This window comes from Camellia sinensis, unplaced genomic scaffold (assembly GCF_055761805.1).
Source record: "Camellia sinensis isolate YWXY unplaced genomic scaffold, ASM5576180v1 Unanchor3, whole genome shotgun sequence".
Lineage (NCBI taxonomy): Eukaryota > Viridiplantae > Streptophyta > Magnoliopsida > Ericales > Theaceae > Camellia > Camellia sinensis.
This window is the reverse complement of record NW_028129178.1, coordinates 12,511,075-12,525,860: the sequence shown is the minus strand read 5'-3', so window position 1 is coordinate 12,525,860 and position 14,786 is coordinate 12,511,075. Positions and strand designations below refer to the sequence as shown.

Here is a 14,786-nt window from a genome sequence, read left to right as displayed (position 1 = left end):
TTGAGTTGCCAAAGTTACATACAAAACACAATACTTGTTTTTTTAGATTAGTAAAATGAAAATTTTATTAAATAAGAGCACCTCGGGATAAAGAGGTTAAAGAAAAAACTTTCTACATAAAATTAAAAAAAGTTATGATTATTAAATCAATATAATTTTTTTAATAAATGACATAAATTGAGAATTTTATAAAATAAACAGTTCAAATTACTGATAATATATATGTAATAGATCTCACGAGTTTAGACAACACAATCAATGTCATATTTGAATTCGAAGAGATGTCCAAATTCACCTTATAAGTTGCCAAGTAGTTCACCAAATTTTATTGATAGTATGTGAGAAAGGGGTTTCGACTCCATCACACTATGGTGTGGATTTGTCAATTCTATGCCATTCTCACAGTATTTCGATTTTAATAGCAAATTAATGCATGTCTGTACTTGGGATGTTTTATTCTTCTTTCATCCATTTTTTTAATTAAAAAATAATATACAAATAATTTTTTTCTATAGAAAAATATAATTTAAATAATGTGAAAGTGACGTTTTTTAAAGGAAAAATTAGTCTAAGGTCCCTTTCCCATATTTAATAATAAAAGAGATTCACAATATTATTTTATGATGTCTAAAGTCCCTCAACCCTCATACTCATATATCACAGAGAAATTTCTCAAATCAAACCTCATTTTTTTTGTCTCTCTCTCTCACTCTAAACTCTTCTGCTTAATTCATCTCTTCTCCTTTCTCTCTCTCTCTCTCTCTCTCTCTCTCTCTCTCTCTCTCATCTCTATGTCTCTTTCTCTCTCTAAAATGTTCTATCTCTAAAGCAACAGTCTTGATCTTCTAGATTGTCCCCATTCCCACCACTATGCCCATGCTCGTCACCGATCTCTGCTCGTCACTAATCTAGGCGTGTTTGGTTGCTGAGAAGAGCAGAGATCACAGAGCTTTACTTTATGCTTTATTGATTAGTTGATTGTTGTATTAAAGGTTGCGTGTTTGGTTGCTGAGAAAATGTGTGAAATAGAACGAAACTTAAAATTTGAATATTATTAGGTTGAAGGTCTATGATGAAGATGATGAAGAAGATGAAGTGGGTATGAGAGATGTTGGAAATCATAGAAAATGGAATTTATCTGATTTTGGAGAGAATTTCTCTGGAAAGGTTTGTTTGGGAATTTCTCTGGTTTTGAGAGAATTTCTCTAGGTTGGGGAGTCCAAAGAAATTTTGGAAAGAATTTCTCTAGACTTTGTATCAGTGGTTGCATGTTTGGTTGCTGAGAAAATGTGCGAACTGGGAAAAAACTTAAAATTTGAATATTATTAGGTTTAAGGTCTGTGATGAAGATGGTGAAGAAGATGAAGTGGGTCTGAGAGATGAATAGAGAGCTGCCATTGAAAATCATAGAAAATGGAATTTCTCTGATTTTGGAGAAAAGGTCTGTGATGAAGATGGTGAAGAAGATGAAGTGGGTCTGAGAGATAAGTAGAGAGTTGCCATTGAAAATCATAGAAAATGGAATTTCTCTGATTTTGGAGAAAATTTCTCTAAATTGGAGAGAATTTCTCCAGGAATTTCTCTAGTTTTGAAAGAATTTCTCTGGGTTTGGGAGAATTTCTCTAGAAAGTCTAGAGAAATTTTGGGAGTCTAGAGTGAAGTCCAGAGAATTTCTCTGGATCCAATTTCTCTGGATCAATTTGAGGGATCTTAGACATTATAAAAATATTAGATGTCCTTTATACTATAAAATCTTAATATCAGGAACCCTAAAAAAAAAATCCCCCTTTTTAAATTGTAAAATATAATAATAGATATTTTCATTAAAAATGAAATGAGCATAAAAGTCACATTATTCTGTTTCAAAATTCTATAAAAAAAAAAGAGAAGGAAAATCTTTTTGGATCGCATTGGCCATTTCTTTTGGATAACATAGTGTGTTTGGTTTGAGTTTTTTGAAATAAGTTTTTTGAAAATTGAGTTTTTTTTTTATTTTTTTTGTTTTTTTGTTTTTGGTAAATATTTTTAAAATTTTAAGCATTTTTTTAAACTTTTTTAGATGCACCTTACTTAGATGTATCTAAAAAGTAAAATATTTTTGAAAAAATATTTTAAAAAATTAATAAATACACAAAACTACAAAAAAATATATTGAATTTTTGTTTTTTTTTTGTATTTTTGGTATTTAGTGAATTTTTTGAATTTTTTTTTTAAAGAAAATTATACTTTTTAAGTGTATTTATGTTAAGTGTGTCTAAAAATTAAAAAAATTACTTAAAATATTAAAAACATGCAATAAAAATAAAAATAATACGGAAAACAAGAAAGTAAAATTTTCTGAAAATTATTTTTAGAAAATACAAACCAAGCAAAGTGATGTTAGATGAAACAAATGGGTTCAAAATTTTGTAAATGATAGGACTCCAAATCATGCAATTCAGATGAGCATATTAATTAATAAATTAAGAAAAGGGTCATTCAAGCATAAAATATTATCTGAGTAGACAAAATTCCTTTCCACCACAGAACAAGAGAAAGTTAAAAGAAGAAGAAGAAAAGAAATAAAATGAAAAGAAAGAATTACTTTCTGTTTGTCTTGATGAAAATTATGAACTTTTTTTTTTTAAAATAAAAAAAAAAGGTTTTGTAACAATCTTGAAAGTAATGCTAGGTGGTTGTATTAGTGGTAGCGGTGGTGGTGGTGCTACTGGTAGCGGTGGGTGGTAGTGACTTATTAGGCCGTAAAATGAGCTGCCTAAGGTTCGTTTGTTTTGATGAAAAGCATTTTATAAATTTTTTTATCGAAAATTATTTATTTATTCATTGTAAAAAATGTTTTTGTTGCAATCTTAAAACTAATAACATTGTTGTTGTTGTTGTTTTTTTTTTTTTTTTTTTTTGAGGAAAATAGCATTGTTGTTTGTAGCATGGAATACCATTGCTCTTTAATTTATTTAAATTGGATGGACAAATTGTCCCCTAATTTATTCTTGCTGGCTGATGACTTATCCCAATTGTCCCATGTACGGTTGCTCAATGATATTCTTAATAGAGATACTGCTATGCCACATGCCAATTGAATAATTTCAATAAATTTTCATAGTATTATTTTTGCCTCTAATCAGGTTTCAGATTATTTATGGAAAAAATAATAAAAATAAATAAAATTTGGGCTATTAGTTTATGTATTCCCAAAGCTAGTATTCCAACAAATTATTATGAAGAGCAGAGCTTTCAGCCTTAGAGTTCCTTTCATCTATGGAAATGAAAAAAACACTTGTACGTGTAAAATGCTAGATGGCTTCGTTACGACTTATGACAATGGGGAACACTATGGGATATATTTTAATTTTTTGAGGCATAACTAAAAAAAAAAAAAAATGTCATAAGTAAACATAACATGAAGAATAACTAAAAAACTCGTGAGTTATAACTAAAATAATGTCATAACTAAAAAAGAAAATGACATAACTAAAAGTGCACATTAAAATTTTGCACATGCAATATAATCAGAAATTTGAATAATATCCAAATCTAGTTCTTATTACACACTTGAAATCCTGATAAATATTCAAATCTAGTTCTTATTACACACTTGAAATCCAAATGATATCAGAATGTCTTATGCAATTGAAATTCAAACTACTACAAAATCATAAACAGATCACACTTTTTATGTGTGATGTATATTATTTAATCACACGTTTTAAATTTTATCAAAGTGTAATATTTGAAAGTGTGATTAAAAAGGATCATTTTTAATTACACGTTTTGAGTGTCATTAATCATTAAAAGATGATTCCATCACACATTTTGCATGTGCAATAATTATTTAGATCACATATTTTATGTGTGATTAATAACATTTAGATCACATCTTTTAAGTGTGATTAATAACTAATAAAATCTGTGATAATAAACATTTAGATTACAGATTTTAAGTGTAATTAATATCTAATAAAACCTGTGATTAATAATGAGATAAAATCACGTGTTATATGCATTTCTCATCACAGTCAATACATGTGATAAAAAAAGGGTTCGACATATTTAAAGAATAATCAACATTGTTTTTGTACGCGCATTTGAAGAATGCAATACATACTATATACTATCGTTTGAATTACAACCACATATTGAATGAAATATTTTATAAATGAAAGTTGAATGTTCAAAAGTATATACAAAGGAATTAATAAAAAGTTTTTAACTATGATTACATATATTAAAAAATGAAAAAACTTCAACCACAAAGTTCTTGAATTCTTTGTCCATATTTTGCATCTCTCCAAGCAATTTCTGGCTCGAAAAATAAAAATATAAATTAATTCAAAGGCCGCTAGAAGCATATTAATAAACTTACTATTTGTAAGACAATTAAGTAAAAATTCATATCTAACACATTGCATGTATCAAGTATCTCATTTATCATACCCAATACATTGTTCTTGCTGACACAAAAAAACTAGCCACTTCACCACCACCAAAACAAACAAAATAAAGAAGTAAGCTAGGATAATTGAATTAAAAACAAGTATATCACCTCCATGACTTCATAGACAGACTAGCATTCATATGTGGAGACACATGCAAATTCTCAATTTTCAATCTTTAGTTATGTATTTATTATCAGCTCAACTTCAACCTCGTCCAAAAACTTGCAAGCCTGGTTTACCTGAACTAGTGCCTCGGGACAAGACTAAAAAATAATCAGGAGAACACCCAAGGGAGATGATGTCTTCTCTAAGATGAATCTGTCTGCAATCTGGATAAGAAAGTAGTCCAAAAATATCAGTTCATGAGATCAATGATGATGATGATCAAAGGCCACGAATAGAAAATCAAAAAGTAATAACCTCTTCCAGAAATGAGAAACAAAAAAAAAAAATGGAAAAAAAGAATATGGCCAGTTGTGTTGATAAAAATTGTAGACGTGCATTCACATAATTTTCAAAGAAGCTAACCTAGTTTCTTCATTTCTAACACAAGGTGCAAAAGTCAGAATTTGATTGTGCAACAAAAGATAGCTTGAGTAGATAAAGGGAAATATTACTAGTTAAATCCTTTTAAACATATTAATGTTCTTTCTGTACCTTTCCCTTATCAAAATACCCAAAGTCTGAATAAATTAAATCCTCAAAATTCCATTTCAGTACCTTAGGTTTCTTCAAAACACGACCAATTGGCGCTTCCATGTTTGCAAGCACACGAATTGAGTTTGCAAGACTTGAAATTCACATATCATAAGATTGAATTTAGAAACAATAATACATGAATGCCCGGAGAAAGAAAGAGAGGGGTTTCCCAATGAGAACATTTTACAGAAGGAATGCCACTTCTGTAAGTAAATATATCTGGGAAATAATCATGAAGTAAAACAAAAATTGGAATCCAATTTAACCAAACTTCCATAAATCAACAGTCTTGCCTAGCTCAATAATATGCCCTGCTATCTATATCAAAATTAAAAGAAAGAAAGAAAAACTAAACACAAATCGACCAAAGTTTTGCCTTTCCAGGCTTTAGAGTCAGCCAAGCAATCAATGATTGTTCATAGCCAGCAACATCAGCTTCATTTTCTATAGCGATCAGTCTTTCATTTTCTTCCAGGGCATCAGCTATGCTCAGCAAAATTTTACTCCTGTCTTGTGGAGACATGGCCTGCAGGGCAAAGCATATCACAATACTCACAAAAGTCATGCTTCCAAACAAGAATATAAATCCATGCACATAAGTTTTTTTGGCAAAGAGAGCTTCAACTCATATATACAAGGATATCAAATCTTCATGATTTTTTACCTGTAGTTGTCTGCAACCCTCCCTTGCTGCAACTGTCATCTCACGTGCACCAACTTCTCCAAGTGGGACCCACTGGTGCGCATCCTGATGAAAGAGAATACCAATACGCTCTTGTTGAAGTACTTTTATGATATTATCAGTAGCATAGCCAGTTCAAAAAAAATTATTAAAAAAAAAAAAAAGTGTGCTTCAGAAAAAATAGCAGCAGAAGCCTACACATGTCACATGGTATAGCAAACACTTCCATTGCCAGAGCGAAGGGGGTTTTGGAGATAAATAGAATATTTTTTCCAATCTAAAACATTAGAACTCCAAAAATTTAGCCAAGAATCTCTCCTTATTCTCCATATCAATCTCACTTTCCAAATAATTTCCTCCCTGACCAAACTGACAAAGTATTTACTTTGCAATGAGGGTAATGATTAGTGAGACCAACAGAGTGATAAACTTACACTAAAAGTCGATGACGGGTCAAGGGGTCAAGGTAAAACATAAAATCAAGATCCAGAATCCAGAATCCAGATCCTTAAATGTGGCACTCTCATGGTCTTCTGCTCTGCTTTGTGATGAACCTCTGAGATCATAGCACCTATGTATGTATAGATCCAACTATAATACATTTTCCATGACAACAATGAAAACCAGTAGCCATATCAAGTGGTTAATTGAAGCTAGCTAAATAATTCAGATCAAGGAAAAAAATGAATTACTACGTCAGATTAAAAACAAAATTATATACCTTCTTAATAAAAACATCAAAGAATTTCCGATATATACCTTCAGACCTCCAATCAGTCTCACAAAACCATGAACTTTGTATTTAAAATTAAACTGCTTACCTTCACAAAATTGCAAGTCTTGTCCAATCTTGTATTGCGGTTCAGTACCTGTAGAACATCAGTAGCACTTAAGTGTCATGCTCAGAATTCCAGTGGTTATCACAATAGCGGGAGAGATTGATGCGGATGTGGCCCATAGGATTAAGGCGGAATGGTGTAAGTGGAGAAGTGCGTCTGGGATACTGTGCAATAAACGAATACCCACTAGACTAAAAGGTAAGTTCTATAGAACGGCTATTAGACCAGCGATGTTGTATGAGACGGAGTGTTGGGCAACCAAGAAATAACATGCAGATAAGATGGGTGTGGCTAAGATAATGATACTAAGGTGGATGTGTGGCAAGACTAGACAAGACAGAATTAGGAATGAGTGTATTCGGGAATGGGTAGGAGTGGTATCAATAGAAGATAAATTGAGAGAGAATCGATTGAGATAGTTTGGTCACATTCAACAGAGACCAACAGAGGCAGTAGTGAAGAGATGCGATGCTGTAACGGTAGATGAGAGTGTTAGGAGACGGGGTAGGCTTAGATTAACGTTGACTAGCGTTGTAAATAGAGATATGAATCTACTAAATTTGACTAACAAAATAGCCTTGGAGAAGGCTGCGTGGAAAAGAAGGATTCATGTAGCCGACCCCATTTGATGGGACTTAAAGGCTTGGTTTGGTTTGGTTTGATTACATGAAATAATTTAACAAACATAAATGGAATGCTATCACTGTCTTTGATTATGAAGTCAAGTTCAAATAAGAATATGATTTCAACATATTCAATAAAAGGATCAACAACAGAAAAGCATCAACTAATTGCGTTAGGTTAGAAGAAATCAATTAAAAAAATTCTTAAATAGTGGTTCTTATTGAAAAACCTTGCTACTATATGTAATTATCATCACATGGTAAGACAAAAAAATGTACCTGTCCTCTTGCTATCTGATATTCATTGTTGTTCAGACCTGTAACAGATGTCATGCTGCCAGACATCAGCAAACAAACAGATTCTCAGAGCCAGCTCTTGAAAACAGCAAAATAAATGAACTAATACAACTATTCAGTACCATTCTGAAAAAGGACTAAAATCAGCATAAGATATAAATACTAATATCGGCATTGCCACCTAGGGATGTTGTTATTATAGTCATGAAACAATTTATGACTACATTAATATCCATATTTGTCATAATTGTTTAGCATCCTTGCATGCACTGGTTATTTGTATAAAATTCAGACATAGATTCAAGAAAATAGATCCTAAAAAACATTAAACTGAGGAACAAAAAATCACAATTTACCAGCCTTCCAGAAATAACGTTTTCAACATCAGAGTCAGCATTTAATTCAACAACAGGAAAAGTGGTATTGTAATCAGCATAATCATTACCCACAGATCCACAATGAAGTTGTACATCTCTTCATTCCATTATAATGATCGTTACCTACGATATTAACTTATTAGTAAGAGAAGTGTAGACAGGTATTAATATGAAAAAATAATGAGTTACAATCCGATGTGGTTCAAAACTAAATAGGTTTGTGATGCTCTCCCCATTACCTGTTTCTGGAGATCAACAATCTCCTTCTGTGTTATAGAGTAGTCTCCTTCACACCTTCTCGAATCAGCCTACGAAGCAAATATATAAGCATCAATGCAAAAATGAAAGAACAAAACCCTTGACCATGATAACATCACAAACCTTCAATTTCTGGATGGTCCTATCCAAATTAGTCTGTTCAGAAAGAGAATGCTTCAGTTTTTGGTTTAAAACAGAGTATGCTTCAACCAATCTCTCATGTTCCACTGTGTAAGTGACAGCAATGCAAAGGAAACATCAATATGACACTAAGAAACAAATCAAAAGAATAAAGTTTACTTCACATAACAATTTTTTAAATCATATTGATTTTAGCTAAATAAGAACAACATTTCTTCTACTTCACCCACTTCTTTCTTATAAGCAACAAAAATATTATTAAAAAAGAAAAAAAAGAACAATGAAAGGTACAAAGAGTTCAATGGTGGACAAGAAGTCCATCAAACATGAAAAGAAAATTACATGTCACACACCGCACTCCAATCTCTACTACTCAAAACAATGGAATCACCATAAAGGAGACACCAAAACCAACACAAATGTCAAATAAATTTTTTTATCCCACTAACCCTCCATATCTTCTAATTTATCCTCAATTCTTCCGTTTCTTTCTAACCATAGAACACAAAACCACAAAAACTACACATCTTTAAAAAGCAAGAGGCCTTCCTATTACAACCAAATCCCCAAAAGTCAATGATAAGCATGTAAGCACAAGGGGGGATGACCCAATCAACCTCCACCAAATGAAATAATCTCCACCATAAGACCAAAGTCACATGACAATGCAAAAATAGGTCATCGATACTCTCTTCATCCCTTATATGTGAAGATCAACCTGAGACTTTAGTTTTAAAAACCTTCTAATATCGAAGGTACAAACTGATGATTGTTGGATATAGCAATAAAAAATTTGTAGGAGGCCAATTTTGGCAAAGTAACTATAAGTGGAACTGCTGGTAAACATTTGAGTTCCTTTCATTCAGGATAAGTCTGCTGGGATTTAGATCTTGGATCTTCACAGTTTGATTGTCTTATTTTTGTCCTGGTCACAATTTGATTATCTTATTGTTGGATGAAACATTGGTTACTGTTGTGAACTTCACTATGCAATCAGTTCCAAAGATAAGGAAAATTTGATTGGTGTCTGGATATGTTGTAGGGGTGTGCCTTTGAAATCTTGGATAATCTTCTTATCGAAGCAGGAGTTTCCAGGGGTTTTGCTGCTGTTGCCCATCCAGCTGGGTATATCTCCTCTTGCGCTTCCATTTCTACCTGAAGTCTTCAGGAATTTGAACAATCCTTCCAACTAAGTAAAAAAGTGTCAGGTCAAAGTGTTAGTTGGTCTTAAGATAGGATCATTCAGTCCCATGAACAAAGTTGAAACATCAAACCAAGCTCTGCCCACTACTTGCCGAATGATCAAAGCACAAGTGCAAGATGATTTATAAGATCAGTGGCTTATACAGAAGTATTTTATTAGATTCACTGAATCGCTGTCAACTTCTGCTCTTTGGTCGTCCCAGTCGAATTCGTGATGCAGAGGCAACAAGTCTAGGTCCTTAGGTAGGCCTTCGCTCATGTTCATGATTGCCAAAAAGGCAGCTGTATCTGGAACTATTGATTGTTAGCTCATTAACCACAAGTAGCACATTACCCACTATCTCTGTAACTGGTTAAAAAAAACAAAAAACAAATTAACTCAACCTAGAGGTCCTCTATTTGATTCAAGAAAATCAGACAGACACAAGAATATAAAATTTCTAAATCTTTTGTTTGCTATGTCTTTGATTTTGCTCCAAAATCAAACTAAACTAACCCAAAAAACCAAAGGCATGCTCATTTTAACTGAACCCATATAATGAAACACCAATACTCAAAATTTCTATAGTCTGATTGATTTTTCCTGCATTTTCTTGGCACCCAAACAGAAATAACTATCAATACAAAATGAGTAAATCTTCTTACCTTCATTTTGTGGCAACTTTGACTCGGAAAATCTCAATGACCATAAGCAACTCAGTCCAATAATCAAAAGCACAGCAGTGTTTCTATGAAGAACAAGAAGAGAAGAAGAGAAGAGAAGAAGAAAAGAGAAGAGAAAAATAGTTGTCGCCACCGCTCGCCGATCGCTGCCACTGCCGCCGCTAGCTGATCGCCTCCATCGTCACCGCTCGTCACTCTCCGCCGGTCGAAGAATGGAGACAGTGACATAAAAAATATATAATCACATTTAATCGGGGAGTGACATAATTTTTTTTTAATTAGCTGTGATTGAAATATTGATTTGATTTTTGTAATTGTCGTTTCATTAAAAGCGTCATGTTTTGATATTCTTCAAGGTGATCTTTAAGTATTTTTGTGGTAGTGTTAAATAATATAAAAATAAAGATAAATTATAAATATATTATTGTGTTTTGATTAAAATATGAATTGTTCTTGTTATTTTTAAAATTACGTTTCACTTCCTGAGGTTTCTAATTTCATAATAAATCGCTCATTTTATTAATAAATCATAAAGTCAATTAACATTTTTTAATGATTTTAAAAATATGTTTCAATTAATAATTTAGGTAATTTTATTATGGTATAGAATAACAATTATGAACTAATTTTTGTAGTTAATTTTGTTAAATAAAATTTTTTAATAATGGGATATTTATAATTTTTTGAACCAAAAGAGCAATCTGTATTTTTAGTAAATTTTAGGAGGTGTATTTATAATTTACTTTAAAAATACATAGAACACAAACTTCAATACTGCAAAGCTTTAGTAAAAGGGTAAATTACAAACATACCTACTGAGGTTTAATTAAATTACAAATTATCTCATATAGTTTTAGAAATTACATTATACTCCCTAAGGTTTATAATTTCATAATAAATAGGTCATTTTATTAATAAATTATCAAGTTAATTAACAGTTTTTAATAATGTTAAAATTTTATTTCAATTAATAATTCAGATAATTTTATTATTGTATAGATGAACAGTTAGAAATTTCACTTTTTCGATTAATTTTGTTAAATAAAAAATTATGACAAGAAGGTATTGGTAATTTTTCAAACCACATGAGCCAATTCTTATTTTAAGCAAATCTCAGGGGGTGTATTTGTAATTTACTCTTAATAAAACTACCAATGATGTCTTGATTAGGCCTTGGACTCAACGTCTATAGCCAACTCTTGAGCTAGAAGGAATGGAGTCATTACGAGGTGAAGAGAGGAAAGCAGGTGGATTTGCTTGCTCCATTTTCGCACGCCACTCATCAATACTTGCAAATTGATCAGCATTATGCAGACAAAGTGTCACGACCCAAACATGGTACCCAGAGGTTTGATGTCACGACAAGATAATAACTGAAGTCCTAACAAATTAATAAAGTAACAGAGTAAAATAAAAGGGTAGCCAAAACTTTATTTAATAATAACAAAACATATACATTGAAGCTTCTATTTAATTACATTGCCCAAACTTAGACTGTGACTATAAAGTGTCTTGTGCCTACCCCATGTGATGATCCTAACACGTCACCTGAAAGTGGTTAACAACTATAAGCGTATGGTAGAGTGAGAGATATTATACTAAGAGCATAAGGGCATAAAAGTCACCATGGATAATTATTGAGCTAAACAGAGCTTGATATTAAAATACAGAGTATATAATATGGAAATCATTTTAGATAACAGACATATAATACAGAAATCATATAACCAAAATAATCATAACCACAATACAAAACATGACAGAATAGATGTATGGACTCAAGAGGTGGCTCGTGCAAATACTTTGCTTTGCACAACACTTTGCTCCACACCAGAAATCAGAGTGTCAGTGAATTCATGACAAATAGAGGATCACAGAGTGACTAATCAGAGGGCCACTGATTATTTAAGTCCCTGAAGGCATGGGACCTCTATTTATAACATAATTACTTAAAACACATTTTAATAAACAATTATATCCATGAGTTTCATTTTTAAGCAAATATGGTTCATTCAACCAATAATATACTTTAAAAACTAATATAATTTACAAAACATAATTTATATAAAACAAGTTAAGATAACTCAAAAATATAATAAAACTCACCTTAAATTTTATCCCTAATTTTATTCCCGACTCACCCTCTTCTATGGCCCTCGCTCGTTATATTTTCCGTCTTTCCTTGTTCTCCTTTCCTTCCTTTAACTGCGCCACCTATTTATAAGTGATTTGGGTGGCCAAGCTCAAACGTGTGGCTTACCATGCTTACACGTGGTAGACCACGTGTTTCCTTTTCATGAATTACAACTCATTTCTTTTTTCTCTCTTTATGTTCTCTTTATTTTCTTCTTCTTCTTCTTATTATAATATAATAAAATATAATATAGATATAGATATAGATATAGATATATATTGTTTGCTTGATTCAAAGTGATCAAATAACATTATATTATTATTTTGTAAAATACAATAAGTTTTAATTTAAAGTACATTTTATATCTCACAATTATAAAATTAAATATTTTTTTGGGGTGTTACATAGAGTAGTTCATGTTGTTCAAAAATTTTCAGAATCTCGTCAGTTTTGCCGAGAAGTTGAGCTGCGAGCCGGACACTCTTCTCCCTCCGTTCAATGGTTCTAGAAAAGCACTTCATGGTTATAACACCAGGTAAGTTGGTAAGGTAAGTGTCACGACCTAACCCTAGGGGCTTAGGGCTGGAATCGCAACTTACTAAATAATTTCTAATCGTAACAAATTAAATGGCGCAGGTGGAGGCAAAATGGAAGTAAGAAAATAATTAAATAGAAAATAAACTTCATTCAACTATTTTGATAAAAGAAAGTACATCTATAGGGCTCTCTTTTTTTTTTTTTTTTTCCATTTAGTAACCAGCCCTTAAAAAAAAAAAAAAGGAAGAAAAGGAAAGAAAAAAAATAACGGATCAATATCAAATTCTTATACGGGTTCCACTACATGAGGTTACGGGTCTTCCTTACATCTCATCACCTGAAAGAGTAACAACTATAAACATACAGCAGAGTGAGAAATATTATGCCAAGAGTATATGGAAAACAAAATAACAATGGATAGGTAGCTAGAATAATTTAATTTGAATAAGCAAATTATTTAAAGTGGCATAAACTGAAATACAGAAATTATGTAAATAAATAATCATAACCACGGTATAGAACGAAATAGAACAGAGGTCACTGGAGTGACAGTCAGAACAGGGGTCAATGGATCCATGACAAACAGAGGGTCACAAAGTGACCAAACAGAGGCCAATGGTTATTTAAGTTCCCCAAGGCATGAGACTCCTATGGAAGTACTTTCAAAACATAATTGTTTATAAAATCATTATCAAATAATTTTTAAAATTTAAACAAACATATTCATGGGTTTCAATTTAAGCAAATAGAGTTCAAAAAATAATTAACGTAATCGAAATATTAATATAATTTATAAAACACAAATTACGTAAAATAAATTATGCTAACTCTAAACATACGTAAAATATTTTATAGTGACTCAAGGTATAACATAACTCACCTCAAGATTATTTCCTCCTGTTTTCTTCCTATTTTCCCTATCTTTTCGAGACTCCTCTCTTTGCAGTACCTTCTCTGATTTTCCTTTTTTTGGTACCATCAATTTTCCTGCCTCGGCTTGCCTTATATACACAAGGCCCCGTGATGACTCACCATCTGGTGAGTATCTTCATAATGATGAATAGATCCAACAGATCCAAATTTATATATTCTGTACAAGTGACTTAACCCACAAATGCCACCTTCCATCCTAATTAACTCACAGATTTGCTATCTTGATTGGATAACTATCTTATTATTATTATTATTATTATTATTATTATTATTATTATTATTATTATTATTATTATTATTATTATTATTATTACTTTTATATTTATTTACTTAACTTTTGTGTCATTTTATTTGGTCCAATAATTCATATAATTATAAACTATTTATTTATTTACTTATTTATTTATTTAGTTATTTAATTTTTTTAATAATATATTATCACATACAACTATAATTATATATAGCTATAAATATTATGTGGTATTTAATTAAACATTCAGGATGTCACAACAAGCGCCCAATATACTTGCAATTACATAACACCAGGTAGGTAAGTTGATAACACAAGTACCAAGTTAAGTCATGATAAGCGTCTGATGAAGCGTAGGTCACGAGTTGAAATCTCATATAAACTGCTTGATTCTATTTAGGCCACCCTCAGAGTTTGGGCCCCGGTAATTGCCAAGTATGCATGGGTCGGGTGACTATAAAAAGTACAAGGAAAAGCCTCAGACACCCTTGTTAAAAAAAAGAGAAGAAAAAGAAGAAACATGCCTGTGATCACATCAAATAATTTCACGAACAGTTTGCCATGACTTATCTGGTGATTGTTACCTTCATCATCCAACAATAGAGATTTGCAAATTCTGTACATGGAATTAGCTGCTATAACATTAATGGGCCAATTGGTAGGGTTCCTATCAGGGCTTCCATTGATATCTGCATTTCATTTTATAACAATTTT

The 14,786-nt window shown here is 31.6% G+C and overlaps 1 protein-coding gene across 1 annotated transcript; it reads right to left on the bottom strand.

The window, feature by feature from the left end:
* Positions 1 to 4,382: 4,382 nt before the first annotated feature.
* Positions 4,383 to 10,573, bottom strand: LOC114304913 (uncharacterized). Its single transcript, XM_082912413.1, has 9 exons — positions 10,201 to 10,573; positions 8,335 to 8,438; positions 8,193 to 8,261; positions 8,022 to 8,076; positions 7,559 to 7,613; positions 6,639 to 6,686; positions 6,252 to 6,408; positions 5,800 to 5,883; positions 4,383 to 5,661 (listed from the first exon to the last, which is right to left on the bottom strand). Exons 4-7 carry the CDS (start codon positions 8,054 to 8,056, stop codon positions 6,271 to 6,273), a joined length of 276 nt encoding a protein of 91 aa, XP_082768539.1. The 5' UTR covers positions 8,057 to 8,076; positions 8,193 to 8,261; positions 8,335 to 8,438; positions 10,201 to 10,573; the 3' UTR covers positions 4,383 to 5,661; positions 5,800 to 5,883; positions 6,252 to 6,270.
* Between the last annotated feature and the right edge of the window lie 4,213 nt (positions 10,574 to 14,786).

Bases quoted from the DNA above. Each gene is read 5' to 3' on its own strand.
- LOC114304913 (XM_082912413.1), bottom strand. From the start codon at position 8,056: ATGAAGAGATGTACAACTTCATTGTGGATCTGTGG. The intron at 7,614-8,021 runs GTAATGATTATG...GATGTCTGGCAG, and splicing joins ACTTCATTGTGGATCTGTGG to CATGACATCTGTTACAGGTC. The intron at 6,409-6,638 runs GTAAGCAGTTTA...AATGTATTATAG, and splicing joins AGACTTGCAATTTTGTGAAG to TTGGATCTATACATACATAG.